The sequence below is a fragment of the Myotis myotis genome, unplaced genomic scaffold (assembly GCF_014108235.1).
Source record: "Myotis myotis isolate mMyoMyo1 unplaced genomic scaffold, mMyoMyo1.p scaffold_m19_p_18, whole genome shotgun sequence".
Taxonomy (NCBI): domain Eukaryota; kingdom Metazoa; phylum Chordata; class Mammalia; order Chiroptera; family Vespertilionidae; genus Myotis; species Myotis myotis.
In genome coordinates, this window is record NW_023416322.1 from 24,200,879 (window position 1) to 24,224,504 (window position 23,626).

The following is a 23,626-nucleotide window of genomic DNA, read 5'->3' on the forward strand; positions in this document are numbered from 1 at the left end:
TCCCAAAACAATTTTTTTAAAAACCATACAAAGTGAAGATTTTAGTGTAAAATGATCAAAAGCATGAGAATATTATATACATAGCCATGATAGCAGAATTCTAAGTAATGTGACGTTGTTAGACTCTAGAAAACATGTTTATCCTACTAATGAAAGAAAGGACTGAGACAGCAGAAAGTGAAGTGCTCATGATCATAAAACTTGTCTGAGGCAGAGCCAGGCAGCCAAGATCCCAGAGCCCAGCTACACAGAGAGGAACCTGGTGTCCCCTGCACTGTAACATGCTATATTTCAATGAATGGAGCCATTTTTTAAAAAAAACAATCTTATTAGGAAGACTGTGCTCCATCACTTCACTCCGCATGGGATTGGTCTGGAGCCTGTGCCTGCCATCTGGTAAGAAAGAGTCGAAGGTTCATAGATTTGAGTAGGGAGGGGGCTCCCAAAAGCCTGCCTGGAGGACAGTCACTGCTAAACACACACTGTGTAACGGAGCACAGGTGCCTTCTCAGTGCTTAACTGAGAAGCACCTCTTCTTCAATCAAACAGCCACAGAGGCCACATCCTTGGCAGCTCAGCCAACTGTCTACAGAAGAGCATCTTCTCCAAGCCATGTCTGAGGTGCAGGCTGCACAATGGAATGCTACCCCACTTCATCCGACCCTTTCCCTGGGCGGTGTGCGCAGGGCTCCTCTTTGTTTCCAAGCTTACACAGAAGGCATGCATAAATGTTAGAGCGCCTATTCTTTAATTTTCATTGATCAGGTTAAAATTACAACAGATAGATTCTAAACTATTCCTTGATCTTCTCAAGCTAAATCAGCATTTTACTTTTTATTTTTATGTGTGTGTATTGTCATTGCTGTTAAAAATAATGAGGTGCTGCGTTCATCTTGATAAGTTGTGAATTGCCTCTACTTTCTTCCTCTGGTTTGTCTCCAGTTCTCTGTGAAATGTGCTATCTCTGGCATCTCCGTGTCACATGGAATGATAGGTGAAGTTTAATAGCTGTTTCTGTGAAAAATAATATTTTCAGTGGAGTTATATGGGTCAGCCCATGAATTAGTGAGTGAATTTGTTTCCACAAAATGAATATGTCAAGATGGGGACACTGTCTTTTTGTGAACAGACAAGTCCATGTTCTGAAATAAGATGGTAAGACATTTGCCCAGCCCATGTGGCTCAATGGCTGAGCCTCAATGTATGACCCAGGAGGTCAGGGTTCAATTCCCAGTCAGGGCGCATGCCTGGGTTGCCGGCTCGATCCCCAGTATGGGGCGTGCAGGAAGCAGTTGATCAATGATTCTCTCTCATCATTGATGTTTCTATCTCTCTCTCGGTCTTTCTTCCTCTCTAAAATCAATAAAAATATATATTAAAAAAAAAAAGACACTGTACAGCCATACTATTTCATCCTCTGTGGAATGTGGATTGTAAAAAGGCGAGTGTAGAAGCATGGAGACCAGTCAGGACGTTATTTCAGTAGGATAAGCAGGAAATGATGGTAGCTTAGACCAAGGTGGTGACAGGAAAGATGTAAAAAGAGGGCAAATTCAAGATACTTTTGTAGATAGGGCTTACATGAGGTGTAGATCAATTGAATTTGGAAAGCTGAGGGAAGTGAGAAACCAAGGATCGTGGAGAGATGGTGCAAACTGGTTTTGAAAAACGAGCAAATCATTTATTTTGGCGATAATTTTACTATAATACATAATAATGATGAAATATGATCATGCATGGAAGCGGATGGCGTAATGTCTGACACACCAAAGGAACACATGAGGGTTTAGCATAGTTCGTGGGCCTTATAAACACTGAATAAATGATAACTATTATTATTAATACTTTTAGTCACTTAAATATTTTGCAAAAATCTGCGATGTATAAGTTGCTTTGTTAAGCCCTGTTTGGAAAACATGAGTATGCGCTAGGTAAAGGAGCCCACCAGGCAGGGAAGACTGTATGCACGTGTCCACGTGTTCCTGCCGGCCTGCAGGACAGCCCGCGGCAATACCGAGGTACATAAGTGCTGAACTCGTAAGGGAGGTGCAGAGGGAGCTGATCCTCACCAGTGAATGTAGAGGAAGAATCACCCACATTCTCACTTTTTTGCTACTTCTGAAATTCTGAATCCATTTGAAACCTGAGTATTTATCTCTTTCCAATTAGAAAATATCAGGGCAAGGCTCACAGGGAGAGGAGAGAGAGCTTTATTAACAAGTTGGTAAAAAAAATATAAATAAAATAAGATTCTTGTCTCAGCTTCTTCTACTCATTTATTTAATTTTAATTTAAAATGTTATTATTTTACAGGGCCTTTTTAATATTTCTTTTCTTTAGCAACCGGAAGTCAACTAAAGTAACCTCTTAACATTTAAAGATTTAATATTTATTCCTTCAGCTCTCCTGGAGAGACCCCACAAGGTCACAACATAGCAACTTGTGGGTTTGCTGAGGAATGAATTAGTACTCACTTCCATGTGGCAGGTAGTGAGTAAGCCAAGCTTGTAATCTTTGTCTTTGTTATTATATGTTCTGATGGCAAAGTGGATATTTTCTCTCAATTTTATAAATAAAATGAGTTAAAAATCACAGTGATCTTAAAAATTAGGAAATTCAAGAGCACTTTGGAATATATCCTTCATGAATGTCGAGTTGTTTTTCCCCCTCTGAACCTATGTCTATACACATTAAAGAAACAGACCACACTCCAACTAAATTGGTCTACCTGGTTACCTGCAGTAGTGCCGTGACTAATACCAAATGTAATGCTTCTTAAAGGCTACAATTAATCTATGACCATTGGAAAGACTGGCCACAAAAAAAATGCAGAACCCATTTTAGACATGCAAGTAGCTGTGTCATTGTGGTTTTTGCTAAAGGAGAGAGAGGATTCTATATTTAAAAGCGAAGATATGATAATATTGGTTTTTAAAATGTCCTGCAAGCTTTGGATAATATGTGCTATATAACCATCAACTACGTTAGGAAGGAAAAAAAATTAACACAAAACAACCAGAAACAGCCCTCAGTCCTAGTGGGATATGGAGGAATAAATAAACCCAGGGACAAAGAGCAAAAGGGGAAATATTTGCCTCTCTGTATACACACCACAAGCCAAGAGTTGTGCTTGCTGCTGGGTGGAATACAACACTAGCATGTGATGGGGCCTCTGCTCTCAAAGGTATTAGACTTTATGGGGAAACATGATGCATGATTGGGACAATTAAGGGACAACTGGCCATATGTAATAATGTTCCCAGTAGGTACATTTGAGGCCAGATTATGATGAAAATGGAATGCCAGATAGAGAAATACAATGAAAATAGTTCTTTAAAAAGATTAATCTGATAGCAGAGGAGAGGGACAGGGAGTTTAAGAGAGGAAGAGACTGAAGGTAGACAAGTCATAAAACTCTTCAGTAAGTCAAATGTGAGAAAATGAGAGCCTAGACCATGTGGTTGCCATAGAAACAGAGCTATGGTGAACCTGAGAAGCATCATGAAGGAGAAAACAGCTCTTTGCTCTTTGCTATCTTTGTGCAACTTTCCAAGAACCTGTGGCTTATTATGTCCTCCTTTATATAACTTATTGGTAAAAAACTGCCAGAGATAAAATCCCTTATCATGTCAGGGAAGGTCACATCATAGAGGAAACAGAACACCCCCTATATATGAACACCTCTATACATGAACACCCCCTATATATGAACACCCCTATATATGAACACCCCTATATATGAACACCCCCTATATATGAACAACCCCTATATATGAACACAGTGGCTCTCTCAGAGTTGCTGACTTGAAGTACAAAGTTTGGTTATAAGATCAACTAGAGGCCTGGTGCACAAAATTTGTGTACTCAGGGAGGATCCCTCAGCCCAGCCTGTGCCCTCTCGCAGTCCGGGAGCCCTCAGGGGATGTCTGACTGCCACAGAGGTGGGAGAGTGCTCCCACCACTGCCACTGCGCTCGCCAGCCATGAGCCTGGCTTCTGGCTAAGCAGCGCTCTCTCTGTGGGATTTGGCTGAAACCAGCTCTTTGACATTCCCTGAGGGGGTCCTGGATTGTGAGAGGGCACAGGCCAGGTCAAGGGACCCCACCAGTGCACAATCGGGATGGGGGAGAGATGGGGGAAGTTGGCCAGCCAGGGAGGGACCGTGGGAGAGCTCTAGGGTGTGTCTAGCCCATCTCATTCAGTCCTGATCGGCCGGACCCCAGCAGCAAGCTAACCTACCAGTCAGAGCGTCTGCCCCCTGATGGTCAGTGCATGACATAGCGAGCAGTTGTGTGCCCTTAGCATATCATTAGCATATTACACTTTGATTGGTTGAACAGTCGACTGGTCGACTGGACACTTAGCATATTAGGCTTTTATTATATAGGACTAGAGGCCCGGTGCACAAAAATTTGTGCACTCTGGGGGGAGGGGAGGCCCCTCAGCCCGGCCTGTGCCCTCTCCGCAGTCTGGGACCCCTCGGGAGATAACAACCTGCTGGCTTAGGCCTGCTCCCAGGTGGCAGAGGGCAGGCCCAATCCCTAGGTGCAGCCCCTGGTCAGGCTCAGAGCAGGGCCTATTGGGGAGTTGGGGCGCTGTCCCCATCATGCACAGAGCAGGGCGGATTGGGAGGTTGTGATGCCACCCTCAGTCACGCTCAGGGTAGGGCCGGTTGGGGGATTGGGGCACTGCCCCCTGTCACACTCAAGGCAGGGTCCATGGGGAGGTTGCGGCGCCACCCCGTCACGCACAGAGCAGGGCCAATCAGGGGGTTGGGGCGTTGCCCCCTGTCATGCACAGAGCAGGGCCCATCAGGGGGGTTGGGGCTCCATACCCTGTCACGCACAGAGCAGGGCGGATCAGGGGCTTGGGGCGCCGCCCTCTATCACCCACAGAGCAGGGCAAATCAGGGGGTTGGGGCACCGCCACTCTCACACTCAGGGCAGGGCCGATGGGGAGGTTATGGCTCTACCCTGTCACACACAGAGCAGGGACCATAGGGGGTGGGGGGTTGGGGTGCCGCACCCTGTCACACACAGAGCCGCAGAGTGATCAGGGGGTTGGGGAGCTCCCCCCTATCAGGTACAGAGCAGGGCGGATAGGGAGGTTGTGGTCCCGCCCCCTGTCACACACAGAGCCGCAGGGCGATCAGGGGGTTTGGGCGCTGCCCCCTGTCACGCTGATCCCGGTGCTGGGAGGCCTCGCAGCTCCGCTGATCCCGGTGCTGGGAGGCATATTACCCTTTTACTATATAAGGTAGAGGCCTGGTGCACGGGTGGGTGCCGGCTGGTTTGCCCTGAAGGGTGTCCTGGATCAGGGTGGGGGTCCCCACTGGGGTTCCTGGCCAGCCTGGGTGAGGGGATGATGGCTGTTTGCAGCTGGTCACACACCCTTCAGGGTGGGGGTCCCCACTGGGGTGCCTGGCCAGTCTGGGTGAGGGGCTGAGGGCTGTTTTCAGGCTGGTGGGTGACTGAAGCTCCCAACTGCTCCTTTTTTCTTTTTTTTTCTTTTTATTCTGGGCCAGCTTTAGCTTTGAGGCTTGGCTCCAGCTCTTAGGCCTCCGCTTCTGAAAGCAGGTTTCTGGCCTTTGTTTACAATGTTGCGATCCTGCTGGCTGAAGCCCAGCAGACTAAAGCAGGTTTCTGGGGTTTTGTTTAGCTTCTATATTTGTTACATAGTTGCTTAGAGTTGCAGCTTAGAGGCCTGCAGTGGCAGGCGGGGAATGTTGGAGTCCTCCGTCACTGAAGCAAGCAAGCCTCATGTTAGTTTCAAGCTGCCTGGCTGCCGGCCGCCATCTTGGCTGGCAGTTAATTTGCATATCTCGCTGATTAGCCAATGGGAAGGGTAGCGGTCGTACGCCAATTACCATGTTTCTCTTTTATTAGATAGGATTGGTTTGATTACTTTCTCAGAAAGTCTATTAATAGACTTCAAACCACAATACATTAAGCTGAACCAAGCTGACCCAAGCAGAAGCTGATCTGGTAGCCCTACTCGACTGTCTAGGGCAGGGGTGGGCAAACTTTTTGACTCGAGGGCCACAATGGGTTCTTAAACTGGACCGGAGGGCCGGAACAAAAGCATGGATGAAGCGTTTGTGTGAACTAATATAAATCCAAAGTAAACATCATTACATAAAAGGGTATGGTCTTTTTTTTTTTTTTTTTTTTTTAGTTTTATTCATTTCAAACGGGCCGGATTCGGCCCGCGGGCCGTAGTTTGCCCACGGCTGTAGGGATACCCTGGCTTAAGAGTAAGAGAAAAGTGGAGAGTAGCAATAATCCTTAGTGCACATCGTCCGGTACATCTAACTATCCCCAAGTCCCTCTGACGGCACCTGAGAAATGCTGCTCAGTGGCCCCTCCCTTGCACCCCTGTTGTTGCAGCCTTGGTTAAAGAAGCCTTCATTATTTCTCCTCTGGGCTATTCTCCTAACAGTCTCCATATTCATTACCAGTCTTCACATTTCAGTCTCTCCCTCTATCTCCAAAACTGTCTTCCTAAACACATCAGACCTGACTGTGTAACTGTTTGAAGGTACCCTCTGGCTCACAAGTTCAAAGGTTAGCACACAACTGTAACCATAAGACACACTTCAACAATTTGGACCTCACATACTTTTCCAACTACACTGTCTCCTTGACACCTCCTAGCAGCATTCTCTCGGCGCTTCCCAAACATGCTGTGTTTTGTGATGCCTCTGCTCTTCACATATGCTGTTCTCATCGCCCAAAATATCATTCCTTGTCTTTTTCTTGCTAATCTTTCAAGATGCAAATGTCATTATCTCTTTCAGGCCATCCCTGCCAATATCTCCCTCCTCTGCATCCTGTGCCTGTTCATGACTATGACGCAACAACTCTACGGCAAATACCTGTATCCTTGTCTGTCTCCTCCAACTCTCTGTGAACCCCTCATATGAACTACAACATACTCATCTTTGCACCTTCACTACCAACAGTTCCTAGTCACTATGGTCACAGATCATTTAAATAAATATTGAGTAAATTAATAAATGACTTATGTTCAAATGAAGAAGTGAGTTACACATAGAATTAAAGTATGGGCTTAATTATTATATGTTTTATTGATTTTTTAGGGAGAGGGAGAGGGATAGAGAGATAGAAACATCAATGAGAGAGAAACATCATCAAGTGGCTGCCTCCTGCACACACACAGACCCCTCCTCCCCCTACTGGGAATTGAATCCACAACCCAGGCATGTGCTTTAACTAGGAATCGAACCTTGACCTCCTGGTTCATGGGTCAACTCTCAACCACTGAGTCACACTAGCCAGGCGAGGCTTAATTTTTTAAAAGGCATGCATTAAACTAGGGCTGCGGTTCTCAACCTGTGTGTCGCGACCCCTTTGGGGGTCGAATGACCCTTTCATAGGGGTCGCCTAAGACCATCGGAAAACACATATATAATTACATATTGTTTTTGTGATTAATCACTATGCTTTAATTATGTTCAATTTGTAACAATGAAAATACATCCTGCATATCAGATATTTATTTACATTACGATTCATAACAGTAGCAAAATTACAGTTATGAAGTAGCAACAAAAATAATTTTATGGTTGGGGGTCACCACAACATGAGGAACTGTATTAAAGGGTCGCGGCATTAGGAAGGTTGAGAATCACTGAACTAGGGGATGGTAAGTGTGTTTCTCTTTTATTTACCATCTAAATTAGTAAGAAAAAAGTCAAAATGAAAGCAAGTACAACATTTATGGCTTTCTAAAAGAAGAGAGGGAAAATACTGACACAAAATAAAACAGTGTCAAAGCCAAGAGAAAATAAATGAAACTCAATGTTATTTAGCACTATGCTCACTATCAGGTGGCAGTTGCTTCAGAAATAAGTATATCTGACTTGGGGAGTGCAGGCTAGTTCCCTGGTGGTGGGTCAATAGACAGACCCAAGGACTTTGCACAAAGAGAAGTCCAGAAGTTATTGTTTTAGTTTGAGTTTTAATGTGAAAAATATACTGGGGAGGAGGGTGCTGAATAAAACAACATTTCCTATCTTACATGGAAACAAAGTACATGTTCATGGAAATAGTAATGTGCCTATAAATAGTGAATATTGTAAATTCAAATCATTAAAGTTCTCAAACAAAGATTTCTAAACAATGCCAATATACACCTGAACTAATATTAACATAAAATACAGCTTTAAGAAAACATCTGATTGACAAGTTTATTTGCCCAAGAGGGCAGATGCTCAGAATCTATAATAATAAAAGTGTAATGTGCTAATTAGACTGGACATCCTTCCAGACGACCTTCTGGATGAAGCCGGGGCTGCAAGGGCTGAGGCAAGCCGCTGTGGATGTGAAGGCTGAGCCCCTTCCATGAATTTTGTGCATCAGGCCTCTAGTTTACTATAATAGGATTAAAGCCAAACTCAAGAAAATGATACGGAAATCACTGTGGTAAGTAGAAGACACTTCCGTATGTCTCCTCTACAAGCTATTACATTTAGAGAAGATAAAAACTACAAGTAAATGGGTAAGATGTTTGAAATGGGATTAGCCAGGCTAGATAAACAAATTAACTAAAGAATTAAGTTCCAATTTCCATTTGTTTTACATTTATATATACAGTTGACCCTCGAACAGCATGGGTTTGAACTGAACATGTCCACTTACATGTGGATTTTTTCAATAAATTTGTAAATGTATCTTCTCTCCCTTATGATTTTCTTTTTTTAAAAAAATATTTTTATTGATTTCAGAGAGGAAGGGAGAGGGAGAGAGAGATAGGAACATCAATGATGAGAGAGAATTTGTTGGGTGCCTCCTGCACTGCTCCCACTGGGGATCGACCCTGCAACCCAGGCATGTGCCCTGACCAGGCATCTCCTGATTCATAGGTCGATGCTCAATCACTGGCCGGGCCCTTATGGTTGTCTTAATAACATTTTATTTTCTCTAGCTTACTTTATTGTAAGAATATTGTGTATAATACATATAACATACAAAATATGTGTTAATCTACTGTTTATGTTATCAGTAAGGCTTCCAGTCAATAATAGGCTATTAGTAGTTAAGTTTTGGGGGAGTCAAAAGTTACATGCAGATTTTCGACAGTTTTTTAAGCTGGACTTGAAAAAAATGTGTAGATTTTTAGAAAGGCTGAAAGACAATTCCCAGACAGAAAGCAGCCAGTACCAGGCGTGTGTGCAGCAGGCACTCGTTCAGGCAGAAAGAGTCAAGAACCATCCTTGAAAGGAGAACATAGGGGCTAGGAAGGCTCTGTGCAAACAGAGAGAGAGGATGTGATGTGTGATATAAAGATGCTTTCGGGACACAGAGCTAGTGCTATATTCTGATAGGAGAATGAAAAGACGAATAAAGTGTAATAATCAAGGACATGATGTAGACATGCAGATCATTGTCTTTGTAAATGGAACCCCCTGAAGGTGTATTGTACATAAGATGACTTATCCACATAAAAACAATGATAGCAAAAAAGAAATATCAAAGGCCTCTGAGGATTCTCCATAGGGTGGCTAAAGATACAAAACTGGAATTTGAGCTAGGACAAAATTTAGAATTATTTTCTTAGGAATGTGAATTTATGCAATGCAAAAAGCAGAAGGCTCACCCAACCAGCGTGGCTCAGTGGTTGAGCGTTGACCTGTGAATGAGGAGGTCACGGTTCAATTCCTGGTCAGGGCACATGCCAGGGTTTCTGGCTCAATCCCCAGGAGGGGGCGTGCAAGAGGCAGCTAATCAATGATTCTCTCTCATCATTGATGTTTCTTTCTCTCTCTCCCTCTCTCTTTCTCTCTGAAATCAATAAAAAATTTATTTCAAAATTCAATTTTGGCCCTATTTTATATCTTACTTTTTTTTTTACTTAACTTTTGAAAATATAGAATAAAGTTATAATTATTATATTAATGGCATTGCTAATTATGACATCTAGCCTATTTTGATTGGTTGGTGTGTTTTTCCTCTTCACTGTAGATTAATATCTGCTTTGACCACATAGATGAAAATGATTCTAAGACATTATAAGCAATGTTTCACAACTTTACTTTTTTTGTCGTAACTAGTGAAGTTACTGGCAGCTCGCAGGCAGAAGTCAGGAATACTACTAAACACCCTGCACTGCACAGGACAGTCACCTACAACAAAGACTTAGCTGGCCCAAAATATCAATAGCAGCCCTGAGTTAGGAAAACCCTGCTGAAGCAACTTGGGTTCCTGAAACATCTCATGGAGTTGAGCTGCATATAGGCCTGGAGCACAGGCCTATCCTCTAGTACAGAAATTGGTACCCAGATATTGCTGCCAACACTAAAATTTGAAATAAGTTTCTTGGCTTTGTGGTTGAGTGAAAGACAGGCAAGAAAACAAATATTGCAGACTGGAAAATTGGTGATCCCTTTTATGCTGTCATGATGTTGGTAAAACTGTTACCTGTGATAACCTCAAAAAGTAGACCATGTATGTATCTGTGATACCTGTCGCTCTAGAGAAAGCGGCTGGAAAGTGGTCTATAATCTAAACTGATCAGGTATAATGATTTGAGGCCTGGGGGTTGAAAAATCTAGCTTATCTCCCAAACAGAAGGATAAATAGCTTCTACATTTTTTCACAAGTTATCTCGAAACATCTCAGCCAAAATAGACAGTCAGCCAAGAGGCAAAGATCAAATTAAGAGTGTCACCTTCCCACCCAAGCTATGGCTGGCCTCAGGATAACCACTATTAAAACGGGGGATGCCCTAGCTGGCTTGGCTCAGCGAATAGAGTGTCGGCCTGCAGACTGAAAGATCCCAGGTTTGATTCCAGTCAAGGGCACATACTTGGGTTGTGGGCTCGTTCCCATTAGGAGCATGCAGGAAGCAGCCAATCAACGATTCTCTTTCATCATTGATGTTTCTATCTATTTCTCCCTCTCCCTTCCTCTCTGAAATCAATAAAAAATATATTAAAAAATAAAATGGGGGATGAAGAGAAGGGGCCACTGAAAACAGACAAACAAATAGAACAAGAAGACTTAAGGATTAATGTTTAGAAGCAATCTTTGGATTTACTTACTCACAATGAATTAACTAGAAGCAAAAAACTGAAAGCCTATAAAAATATGGAGGGAATTAATTCACCCCCCCCCCTCAAATCAAAAGGCTTGCCTAAAAAAATAACTTATATTTAGTTTGAGCACTAAAACAACTCTCAGGCTTTCATCTCCCCACAAATAGGAAGTAGCTTTGAAAACCATACAACTTCCAAGGAGGGTGTACACTCTAGCTCTAACTTTAGATACCACCAGGAAGGACAATGGGTAACAGTGTAGCTTCTAGAGCTTAGAACCAAACGGCAGTCAGGTGGGCTAACCAAAAATCCTCTCTACTGCTAGAGCAGGAGTTTTGTAAATTCCCATGGACCACTGATGATGGGGTGTTTCCCATTCTTCCCTTTTCCAAATGAGGGCTTTTATTCCAGTTATACATTTCCCTACCACTTCTGTACATTGGATGTGAGATGAGCAGATACCTTGTCACTGGACTCTGAGGAACCATCCCAGACCCGAGACACAGGACTGTGGATCATTTAGAGAACCTTAACTTTGAGCAGATGAGGTAACCGAATGAGGCCTTTGAACGTTTCCCTTGGGAAGGATGAAGTGTTTATGTGCCGGAATAAAGGTCATCACAGACACTGAAAGGCCAGAGGGGCCAATTATAATGACTGCTAATTGTTCTCTAAAAAATTGTCCCTTTCTTCCATAGACATAATAATTTTAACTAGTTCCCTTACAGGTAAGTGTGACCATGGGCAACATTTTTGTCAATAGAATGTGAAAAAAAGTAATGTATTCAATTTCCTCATGTTTAAAAGGAAATTGCTTGCTGTCTACTTTTGCTTAAAATTTCCCTCTTCCTCTGACTTAGAACTTGATGTGGCATTAATCTCGTTTTAACCATGCACACGAGGATAACATACTACGAGATGGTGAAGCAAGAACACATGGAACTGAAGCCCCTCAGTGATTCATGGAGCTGAGCTGCCTGCCTTTTGGGCCAGCTCTCCTGTTTGTGGACTGGCATGTGTAAGAGAAATAAACTATCTAATTTAAACCACTTTGTTTTTATGGTTTCTCTTTCACGAGCTACTTCTCTTTTTAAATAGCAGCTTAGTCTATATCCTAATTAATCAAGGTTATAAATATTACAAATAAAACATTTTATTCTAAATTCATTTGGCTTTGCCCAAGCCAAATAGCCTTAGTCACAGGAAAGAAACAAAGGAGAGAAAAAAAGAGTAAGGCTCTGAGGTTTGGGGTTATTGTATTTCCAGTAAAAGGAGCGTATTTCAACCTTTTTTCAACCGGCATAAACCAAGTATCAAATAAATTTTAATATGCTTCAGTTGAATTTCCTCTGACTGGTTATACTATTGTGATAATATCAATCAATTCCCACAGTGAGTCATCAACCCTGTCAGCACTTTAATGAACAAAATTAGTCTATTTCATGCGGAAAAGCAAAACTGGCAAGTCTTGCAGATAAAAAGGGTCATAAAAACTTACTGGGCAGTGACATCCTCTGACAAAACTCTCCTGATAACATCGCCCTATTCTCAGCTCACACAAAGTGATTGGACAGAGTGAAATAAAGTTTGAATAGGGCATTAAACAGGATTCAGGGATGACTTCATACATCTTACAGGCTGTGAAAGAAGAAATGGATAAGCAGAACTCGTGATCATTCTTGATTGTGAGCTTGTTTTCATTAACCTAAATTCAATTATTTTTATATAACAATGGCTCCAGAGTTGCTCTGGTTCTGTTTCTGTTCTATTCAACCAGTGACATTTTGAAATTGGGACAACTATCTTTACATGTGAAGTTTATGGGGTTCAGAACACACTATCCCAAAACATGGTACCTGGGCATATTGAATATTTTAAGCTGAAGAAGAAAATGATAGAAGTAGGAAAGTTTCTCTGACCTTCTTCTGTCCTTCTCCGCTGAATCAGGTCATCAGACCCTCATGTGAGAGATGCCCTCCCTATACTTGAAGGAAAGAAACATCCTTATCTCCAAGACAGAGGACTGTGGAGAAGAATATAAAAAAACAAGCCTGGCAAAGTTTCCCCCAGTTTATTATATTTAGCTCACCTCCCCTTTGTCCTATCATATTTCTGCAAGACTATCTACTTTTCATCCAACCTAACATCAAAACATTCAAGTTTAATCAGTTCTTCAGGTCTTTGCTTCCTTTTGAAGGCTCCCATGTCATGTAAAATATGTTATTTAAATTTGTCTGCATTTCTCTTGTTAATCTGTCTTTGTCATCTGACTTATAGGTCTAACCAGGAATCCTAAAAGAGTTCCAGAAAACTTTTCCTCCCCTACACAGTCCTCCAAAAGCTTGGATAAAAAAACTTCCTTTTCATTCATAGTACGTTGGCAACATGAATTTGTGAAATTAAAGCTGATTTGAATACAATTTAAGTGTGAAAAAACATGGGTTTTTGAGTGAGAACTACTGGAACTGAGTATGAAGTGGGAATAATCGTCTCTTTTTCACAGGTGACTGTAAGGTTTAAAACAAACACACACACACACACACACACACACACACACACACACACACACACACACTAGTTTAGTGGTTAAGGACATGGGTTCTAGAGCAAGACAGGCCCAGTTCTGTGTCTGGTGTATCACTGACACTGAATGACTGTAGACAAGTTACTTAAATTCTAAAGCCTTAGTTTCCTCATTTGTAAAATGAGTATCTTGACTCAGCCTACCTTTATAGGATAACAGTTAAAATTCAAGGTCATACAATATGCTAATTAAAATAAACAGTTACTGGTAGGAGCTGGAAGCAGGGGGTAATGGGGAGTAATTGCTTCATGGACTCAGAGTTACAATTAGGGAAGATGAAAAAGCTCTAGAGAAGGATGTTAGTGATGACTGCACAACAATGTGAATACACTTTATGTCACTGAACTATATGCTTAGAAATGGTTAAAATGGCCATCATAATAAAAACAAAAGAAAAGAAACAACTAACAGTCATGAAGATTACTTTAAAAGTGCTTAGCACAGCACCAAGCATATTTTAAGTGCTAAAAAATGGATAGTTCTGCTACTATTAATTTGATTTATTAACTATTCTTGAAATGCATTTGAGAGCTCAACACAGATGGTAAATGCTACGCAATTACCTAATTAGTGATTTTAGCTGTCAGATTTTTACATGGATCCAACATAGTACTTGAGCATCTGGAAACACCTAGTAAGAATAATGGTAGTACAGCAGTGTGTGCACTTATACACACAGCCACACACACACACACACACACACACACACACACACACACAAGTCACAACAACATTTCACTAATTTAGAACAAACTGTTTGTTCACCAACAAGGATGGTGCCAAAGGGCCTTTTAAATGGAATTGAGAATAGTTTACTGGTATTATTTTTAACTATAATGGACTGAATATTCTTTTGCTCCTAATATTATTATGTTACTCTGCAAACTCTTTAAGAGACAAAGATAAACTTTAGCCAAGCATTTAAATAATCAATATGCTAATTACAGGATGATTCTTATCTATCCATTAAAAGACTGAGATGGTTGTATGTAGCATATACAGAGTGTGTCTGGGTGTGTGTGTATGCATACATAATACATACACATACACACATCTAGCATAGACTGACAGCAAGACAAAAATTAAGAGCCTTGGAAACCATATGTTCCTGACTCCTTATTTTATAAATAAAGAAATTAGGTGTTAGAAAGGTTAGGTGACCTGATTAAAATCCCACAGTAAACTGGTGGCAGATATGTAATTAAAGCCCTCTGAACCTCGCCCAGGAATCACCCTCAAATGCACCAGAGCAAAGCACCTGCCGTGGCCACCTTTCTCGTGCCTCCTCTTCACGGGGCTCACTCTGCCCAAAAGGCCCTCCTCAAAGTTTAGTTGTCACCCTTGGACATTCTTTCTTGGTTCTCCCTGAATAAACTTGCACTTTTTCTAGTATTGATCTTTAATCCATAAAAGGCATTATTTCTGGAACTTTAAATGTCCACATTTGTGTTTGTTTTAGCATTTACAAGATAGCATACTAAAACTACACCGATCATCAAACTGAAGCTACACGAGAGAAAAGTTAAAACAAACTAAACATTCAAATTATGCTGGAAGGGGAAACCAATATAAAGGAATTCCAGTGCCATAGAATCAGAAGTGCTGGATTAGTAGCTTCTATTTTCAAAGGAGTGGTGTTTTGCTGCCACCAACAGGACAACAGGCATTCCTTCATGGAAGTTACAAAACTAACAATGTGTAAACTCATTGCAAATTCAGAAGACTGTAAGAACCCTTAAACTCAACAATAAAAAGTATGAGGTAACCCAATTAAAAAATTGGGCAAAATATCTGAATAGATATTTCTAAAAAAAAAAAAAAAGAAGAAGATATACAAACAGCCAATGAACTCATGAAAGGATGCTCAACATCATTAGCCATCAGTGAAATGCAAATTAAACCACAAGGAGATTCTGCTTGCCGCCCACTGGAGTGGCTATAATCAAAAAGGTGATAATAAGGGTTAGCAAGGGTATAGAGAAGTCAGAACCCTCATTGTTTTAGTTGCCTCTTATTTATCCTGTTGGTACGGAGGGATTCTTGCCCTAGGATTGTGGAGATAGTCGATTATTATGACTTGACTAAGAGAGTGCAGTGAGAGGGAGGAAAGTGGGGAGATGAGAAGAGGCTAAACTTGGCCAGACTGTGAAAACCTTGTGGGTTCCATTATAAACTGTGAAGTTTCCCCAAGAGCAGTGGGAGGCCATTGAAGGGTTTTAAGTCAGGGAGTCAGTTACTTCTCTGACCCTCCTCCCCTCGTCCTTCTCAGAGCACAAAGCCTCAGCAGGGCTTTCCACCAACCTGGAATGCTCCTGTACACATCAGCATCGCTCCCTCCCTCACTGCCTCAAGCCTTTGCCCAAGCCCCTCCACCCCTGCCCCTTACTTGGAGGAACCAGACTCCCTATTTAACATGGCAAAACCGACCACAACGCCCTCTACCCTGCTGAACTTCTCCTTTTTCCCACAGCACTACCGCTTCTCATACACACTATTTACATACTTGTTATGTTTCTTGGTTATTAACTGTCTGCTACAACACAGGCTTCATGGAGGCAAGTATGGTATTTTTGCTATTTTAGTTCACTAATCTAGTCAAGCATATAAAATAGTGTCTGTCTCCTAGTAGGTGTTTAGTGAATATTTGCTGAATAGTAAATAACAAAATTTGTTTTAAAAGGACACGAATGGTGGCCATGTGGGAATGGGCTGGACAATGGCCACAAGTATTTGGAGGAGGAACAGCATCCGCTTCTCTTAGCTCCACTGCTAAACCCAAAGCCAAGCCACCAGCTTCTCTTACACATCGCACTCCAGAAAAAGGCGTTCCTCCTCTTTTTTAAGCATAGAAAGCCCTCTTTAAGACCTTTATACTTGTTTCTTCTGCCTAGAAGGCTCATTCTCCAGATTTTGGCAGAGCTGGCTACTTCTTTTCATTCAGTGTTCAGCTCAAATATCACCCCATACAGCATTTTTATTGACAAGCTAATTCAAAGAAAGGGGACTCTGGCCCCTCTGCACCAACATCACTCTCCTTGATAAACCTAAACAAACACAATGCTAAGGTCATTACATTTGTGCAATTACTATCTTTCATTCATCAGAACACAGGCTCCAAGGGGTATGTCCTCGTCAATACTTTACTGCTAATGCCTAGAAAAGTGTCTACCACTTGGTAGGTGTCCAATATTTCTTACTGAAAGAGGTCATGGCAACCATCCAGGTCAGAGAGTTCAGAGCCCAAGCCACCCAAGTGGGAAGATTCTATACATTCTCATCTAAGGGGATTAAGAAATCCCCTTAGATGTCAGAGATTTAAAAAAGAGAAGACAGAAGAGAGGCTAGCTTCCAGGTTTCTACTTTGAGCAGCTGAGGGGAAGGTGATGGAGGAGGAGGAACAGGTCTGGGAGGGCATATTGGTTTGGTTTTGACTTTCGGATTTGATGTGCCTCTGAAACATCTAAGCAGACTTGTTAAATCCACTGCCAAACATTTGAGTGCAGGCTAAATATAAAGAGAAGAATGAACATTTATAGATAAAGCCAGGGGAAATGAACAAGATCAGCAAGGGAGAAGCTGTATAAAAATGCTACAAATCCAGCTTTGCCATTATTAAGCCAAAAGACTTTAGGTAACCTAACATTTATTAGGCAATACAATTTTCTAGACACTATGTTAGAAACTTTTATGTATCACCTTACTTAATTCTTACCATAATCCCATAAATTATTTTCTATTAGTATCTCAAAACTCAGGGTTTGAGCACTTAATTACCCAAGGTCACTGGAGCTGAAATTAGACCCAAATCTGAGTCCAGTGGCTGCGATTTTAACCACTGTGCTTTACTGGGGAAAGGTGAGCCTATATCTTTTAATAAACAAGGCAATTATCACTTTCAACAACGGAATGTCATATTTGACTGAAGAACAAAAACTGACTGGGTTATTTTTACCAACTCTGCAGCAAATGTCTTGCTGTTACCACACATTAAAATAGTATTGATATGTTGATATAAAATCCAACAAGGTAATTATAACTGAATTCTAAAGTGTCTTATAAATTTCTAGCTATCATAGAAAGAACTGCAAATTGAAATGTAGCAGTTTCCTTTTTAGTCTGTATGTTACAGAAGCTTTCTAATAATTCAATGACATGTTTAGGTATCTCCAGGGATGTTATTATGGTTAGAAGTATTTTAAGAAAAAAAACGGGCATCATTTTGATAGAAACAGGTTTTAACTTCTTCTTTTATATCATCTAACTCATATGAATGAAAACCTTTTTTTAAAATTATTAGAATGAGAGCTATGACAGCAAGATTAAATAGATTATAAGGAAAAAAAGAAACAAAGTCTAAATAAACAACAACGAAAGAGATGGGAAGAGGGGAGAGGATCAGAGTTCCTCAAAGAAATCTTTTCTGTGTGTTTAAGAATCTAGAATGCGTCAGCAATGATAAGTTGAATTATGCCCAGTTCTCAGGGCAGAGAGGTCAGAGAGTTTGGTAACTTTAAAAGAAAAACAGACTTACCTTTAGAAGAGCCAAGGCTACATGAAAGATTATATTCAAACCCTGAAATTAAAAGAAAAAGATTCAAAGTCAACATTGCCACATCTACCACAATTTTATTAAGTATTTTCCCGAGACTTCTACACATCATTTTCACTTTCTATGCAATAAAAGCCTAATATGCAAATCGACCAAATGGTAGAACAACCAGCGAAATGACTGGTCGCTATGATGTGCACTGACCACCAGAGGGCAGATGCTCAATGCAGAAGCTGCCCCCTGGTGGTCAGTGTGCTCCCACAGGGGGAGCGCCGCTCAGCCAGAAGCCAGGCTCGCGGCTGGTGAGCACAGCGGTGGTGGCAGGAGCCTCTCCTGCCTCCATGGCAGCGATAAGGAGCAGTGAGCCGAGCAGTAAGGAGCAGCAAGCAGGTGGGCAGTAATAAGCAAGGGATCCTGGACTGTGAGAGGGCACAGGCCGGGCTGAGGGACTCCCCCCCAACCCCCGCTATGCACGAATTTCATGCACTGGGCCTCTAGTACAATAATAATTAAACAAAACATGAGATTTTTTAAAAAAGGTATTTTTTTTCTCTGAGAGGCTTATTGCAAATTTGAGGTGCTATTTAATGAATATTCACATAAAATCATTGTTTTTACCATAAATCACTTTCCTCCTATCTAATTCTGGATTACATGCATGGCCTAAGGCTTGTGAAAGTCAAGTGCCTGGATCAAGATAGCAGTAATGCATAAGTCTAAAATTATTACTGAAATTCCTGGTCTGTATGTCTGGGTGATGTGGTTAAACTGTCAGTGGCAGGCAAAACAAAACAAATAGTGTGGCTGATAACTGCATGGGGGCAGTTGTAAGTATCACACAGGATTTCCATTACTGCTTATTGTTTTGTTGTTTGTTTTAGTTCTTGCTTTCAGGTAGTATTTGTACAACTAGAGATGGTAATTAGGCCTATCTCTAGACTTGCTTTTCTTTCTTTTCTTCCATCTCAAAACCAGAGTAGTATTTCTTTAGAAATAAACAAATTAAATAGCTTGCTAAGAAGCCATATTGGAGCTGAACTGTGAACTCTGAGCTCACAATTCATTCTGAAGAGATGTTAAATTCAAGAAGAGGGAATCTGAAATGCTCAAGATGACAGAATCAGAAATGAGGTTGCCGCAGAATATCCTGTTTCCTTGCCATGTGAGTCGCCATGCATGAGAAGAAAGATCTTTCAAGTAGGAGGTGACTATGTGTTGATATCTCCTATAAGCCCAGGTTCTATTTGATGCACCCTCATCATCTTGGTCACAAATGTAACCTGTCAGCCTTTATGACATGGAACTGAATCAGATGTATTATGCAAAGAACTTCTAATAAACCATCTTTTTTCTGTCTACAAAATCAGAAGTGAGCATTAGGACTAGGTACTTAGAGTGCATTCCTATTATAATTTGCTAATGTAATCTTTCATAGTCAGCCACTAAAAATATGACATGATGGTGGAAGGGAAAATGATAAACAGCAAATATTTGGTTGGAGGTTTTGAATTTACTCAGTTAATTCTTTAAGAAACTAAAAGCAGTAGAAGTAAGTATATTCAGGCCAGGAGACAAAAATTGATTTACAAAGTTCATCACCACCCAAGCAATGACCATAGACTATTTACCAATTAGAAAAAGGAAAAAAGATACTGGAGATCTAAAATGTGGGTTACAATTAAGCAGGTTTTGCTTTCCTAAAGTTGCATCCTCCCCCACTAACTACTGCCCACTGCAGCCAAAACTTGCAAACCGAGAGACAAAGATCTGCTGCCTCACCCCACACTCCCTCCATCCCACATCACTACTGCTGGGCAGTGGTGAATTCTCACAACCTGAGTGCTTACGCACCTGCCATCAGGACCAAGTCCACCTGGCTCTGTTCTTGTTTTTCTAGTCACCGCTCAAAATGTAAGCCTGTCTTGTCTCCAGTTCTCCACCCTAAGCTTTCTCCTGTCCATCTCTCCTTCCCTATCCCTTCGGCACACTCTTTGGAAACGCCACTCCATGTTCAACCAACTCTGCTGTATTCTCCACCTCACTCCCAAACACTCCCCGCTCCCTTGCATTCACAGGAATAATGAGATTTCATTGATGCTCACAACATGTATAATAATTCATATTTTTCACAATATGAGCTTGACTAGCCTAAGGGTATAGATGTATTTAGCAGCAGGCTAGGATCAATCCTGTCCCCAAGCCTCCTAACATCTAGGAATAGTATTTTCACCATATAGTGCTGGTGGAACACACGTAGTAGGTACTTATTTGATGACTGACTGAATGAACTGTATTAGCTATCCCAAACTTTCTGGGATTCATTCTCTTCCCTGTGGACCAGCTAAACCAATTACAGAATCATCATCAAATATATCTCTAATTAACCAAAATAGCCCTCACTAACACCAAGAGAAACATTTATTCAAATTAGTGTGGTGATATGATATTACAATCTATAGATATCATAAGTAGCAAACTAAAACCAAAGTGTGAAGTAGATGGGATTAGAACAGGTAGCCTGTAAGGACAGTTGTCAGAATTAAAATATTAGATCTGACAGAAATAAAGCATAGATTTTTTTAAAAACTATAAAATGTATAGCAATCTTGGCCCATCTAGTGGATCCTATAACCCTCCAATAGTTAACATCAGTGCATCATGATACTCCAGCAGCAATAATGAATGCTTATGTTCAAAATACTGTGCATAGGAAGGGAACACAGTATGTGCTTTAAATTAAAAGTAGATTTTTTTTTTAAGTTTGGGAGGCAAAAGAGATGACTTACAGTTATCAGAAAAAATATATCAAGTAAACTCTTTTAAAAAGTTCAAAATAGCCTAACCAGTTTGGCTCAGTGGATAGAGCGTCGGCCTGAGGACTGAAGGGTCCCAGGTTCGATTCTGGTCAAGGGCATGTACCTTGGCTGCAGGCACATCCCCAGTAAGGGGTGTGCAGGAGGCAGTTGATAGATGTTTCTCGCTCATCGATGTTTCTAACTCTCTATCCCTCTCCCTTCCTATCTGTAAAAAATCAATAAAATATATATTTTTTAAAAAGTTCAAAATAGTCAGGTATTACAGCATCTGCTTACATGAAGCTCTAGACCAGGGGTTCTCAACCTGTGGGTTGCGACCCCTTTGGGGGTCGAACGACCCTTTCACAGGGGTCGCCTAAGACCATCGGAAAACACATATATAATTACATATTGTTTTTGTAATTAATCGCTATGCTTTAATTATGTTCAATTTGTAACAATGAAATTGGGGGTCACCACAACATGAGGAACTGTATTTTTTTAAAAATATATTTTATTGATTTTTTTACAGAGAGGAAGGGAGAGGGATAGAGAGTTAGAAACATCGATGAGAGAGAAACATCGATCAGCTGCCTCCTACACACCCTCCCCTGGGGATGTGCCTGCAACCAAGGTACACGCCCCTGACCAGAATCGAACCTGGGACCCTTCTGTCCACAGGCCAATGCTCTATCCACTGAGCCAAACCGGTTAGGGCATGAGGAAATGTATTAAAGGGTCGCGGCATTAGGAAGGTTGAGAACCACTGCTCTAGACATTATCCATTAACCCTTCCCATCCCAACACACATACACACAGACAGTAAAGACTTCACAGCCTTAAACTAAAGAAGACTGTGTCAGACTATGGAAACAAAGATCCTTTTAGACCTCTGAGTTTTTAAAAATCAGGAAAATCTTGCTAATCTACCAGGATCTTCACTTCACTACAAAATGTATTTTAAAATATCTAACCCATTTTTACTATTAAACCCATTTTTACTATTAAAAACTATTTAAAATGGGTTGGATATTTTTAAATACCTATTTTTTCTTTTAAATAAGACATTCTCACAGGAATACAATTAGAGGTATCATTAAATTGCAGAAACTATCCCTGGGTCAGCATTTGGTCAGTTTAAAAGCTACAAAGAGGTTGGATTTACGATGTGATGATGTCAGTGCAAGCTGTGGTCCCAGCGTCCCACCCAACAATCAAGTGAACTAAGGGAACCACCGTGCACGCCTCTAACACCAGGAACTGAATTCGAATCCCCCACTGTCCACCTACTTCTACATGATCCAACGTCTGCCTAACTGAGCTGACATTTATTTTTTGAAATATATTTTTAAAAGACAAAGATGTTATATATTTTCCAGATGCCTCCTCTTTTCAGGAATGTGTAATCTGCTGCAATCTGTTTGCTACTGAGGGGGAAATAAGGCTTCCTAAGAGGACTCACGAGGGTAAAAACCTTTGGAGAATTATTAAGAGCAAAAATAACAATTAATATGTTGTCATGGTCACTTATTAATTATAGTAAAAGATCTATCTCCAAGAGCAAGAAAATAAATAAGAACCAACATCCACTGAATATTTTCTATGTGCCAAGATCTGAATTAATTATATGAAAATGTGTCCTTATTTAATGCCATGACAAAGCTAAATTCCATTTTTCACACAGGAAGTTAAGACTTAGAGAAGTTAAAGTTAAATTTTCAAGGTCACACACCTAGTAAGTAGATTTTAACCTAAGCAGTGCCATTCTACACATCATACTCTTAACCACTAAGTTAGAGAAGATGGCTCAATGGTAAATGAATGAATTAGTTGGGTATTATTTAATGTGTCCTCTAATTCCTAAAGGATTAAAGTGACTTCTTCCATTTCAAGGGAAGTAAATTTTTTGAACAGAGAGTGGAAAGATACCAAATAGGTGACTTCTACCAAAACTAAGGTTTATCATTTGTCCCTATATTGAAAATACAAAAGTAGCCGACCACTTACAGGATGTGAGGCAATAACTTGTTGTGCCAACCGCTTGTGGTGGACAGAAAGGGTCCCCACCGTCCTCCAGTGACAACAGACTGAGATCAGATTGGGAACCTGCTGTTTCAAAATTCAGTCATAGCCTGGGAGAATGTTCACTTAAAGAACACCTACACGTAATTGCCCCAAATGAAATAATTGCTCTAAAGTGCAGATCGCTATGTTCCTGGGGAGGCCGACAACTAAGCACCCACAATCCTGCACAAAGGAAGGCTGAGTGCAGAGCACCCACAGAAACAGAGAGCGCACCCTGGGGCTCTGATGAGCAAGCAATCGTGGTCTCAGGGAGCTGACAGATTGCATGAGAAGCTGTCAAAGCTGACGTTGACAGCGCTGAGAACAAATGCTGAAAAGGTGGTGTCTAAAGTGCCAAGTGTGCCTCAGCACCTGGGTCCTCAGGGATCAAAAGGGGAAATCAACAGCATGTGAACATGGAGTCCTAACAATAAGGCCGGGAGAAATTATCAAAGCAGAAGTGGCTAAGGTAAGTGGAGCAGACGCACAGACAAATACGGCTAAAGCCAGAAGACATGGGTGCTGCCCTTCCTGATCCATCCAACACGTAACATTCCACCTCAGGAAGGAGAATGACTA

General features: G+C 41.2%; 1 protein-coding gene across 13 annotated transcripts in view; it reads right to left on the reverse strand.

Moving 5' to 3' along the window:
* The window catches only part of RABGAP1L (RAB GTPase activating protein 1 like), a 434,830-nt gene that overhangs the window by 104,924 nt on the left and 306,280 nt on the right, over positions 1–23,626 (reverse strand). For 12 of the 13 annotated variants that reach the window (XM_036342969.1, XM_036342966.1, XM_036342964.1 and 9 more), the window contains one exon: positions 18,171–18,212. In XM_036342969.1, coding sequence (XP_036198862.1) covers positions 18,171–18,212 — 42 coding nt within the window. Of the gene's footprint in view, positions 1–963; positions 1,015–18,170; positions 18,213–23,626 lie in introns of those variants that run through there. The other variant, XM_036342968.1, reaches the window with a different exon arrangement.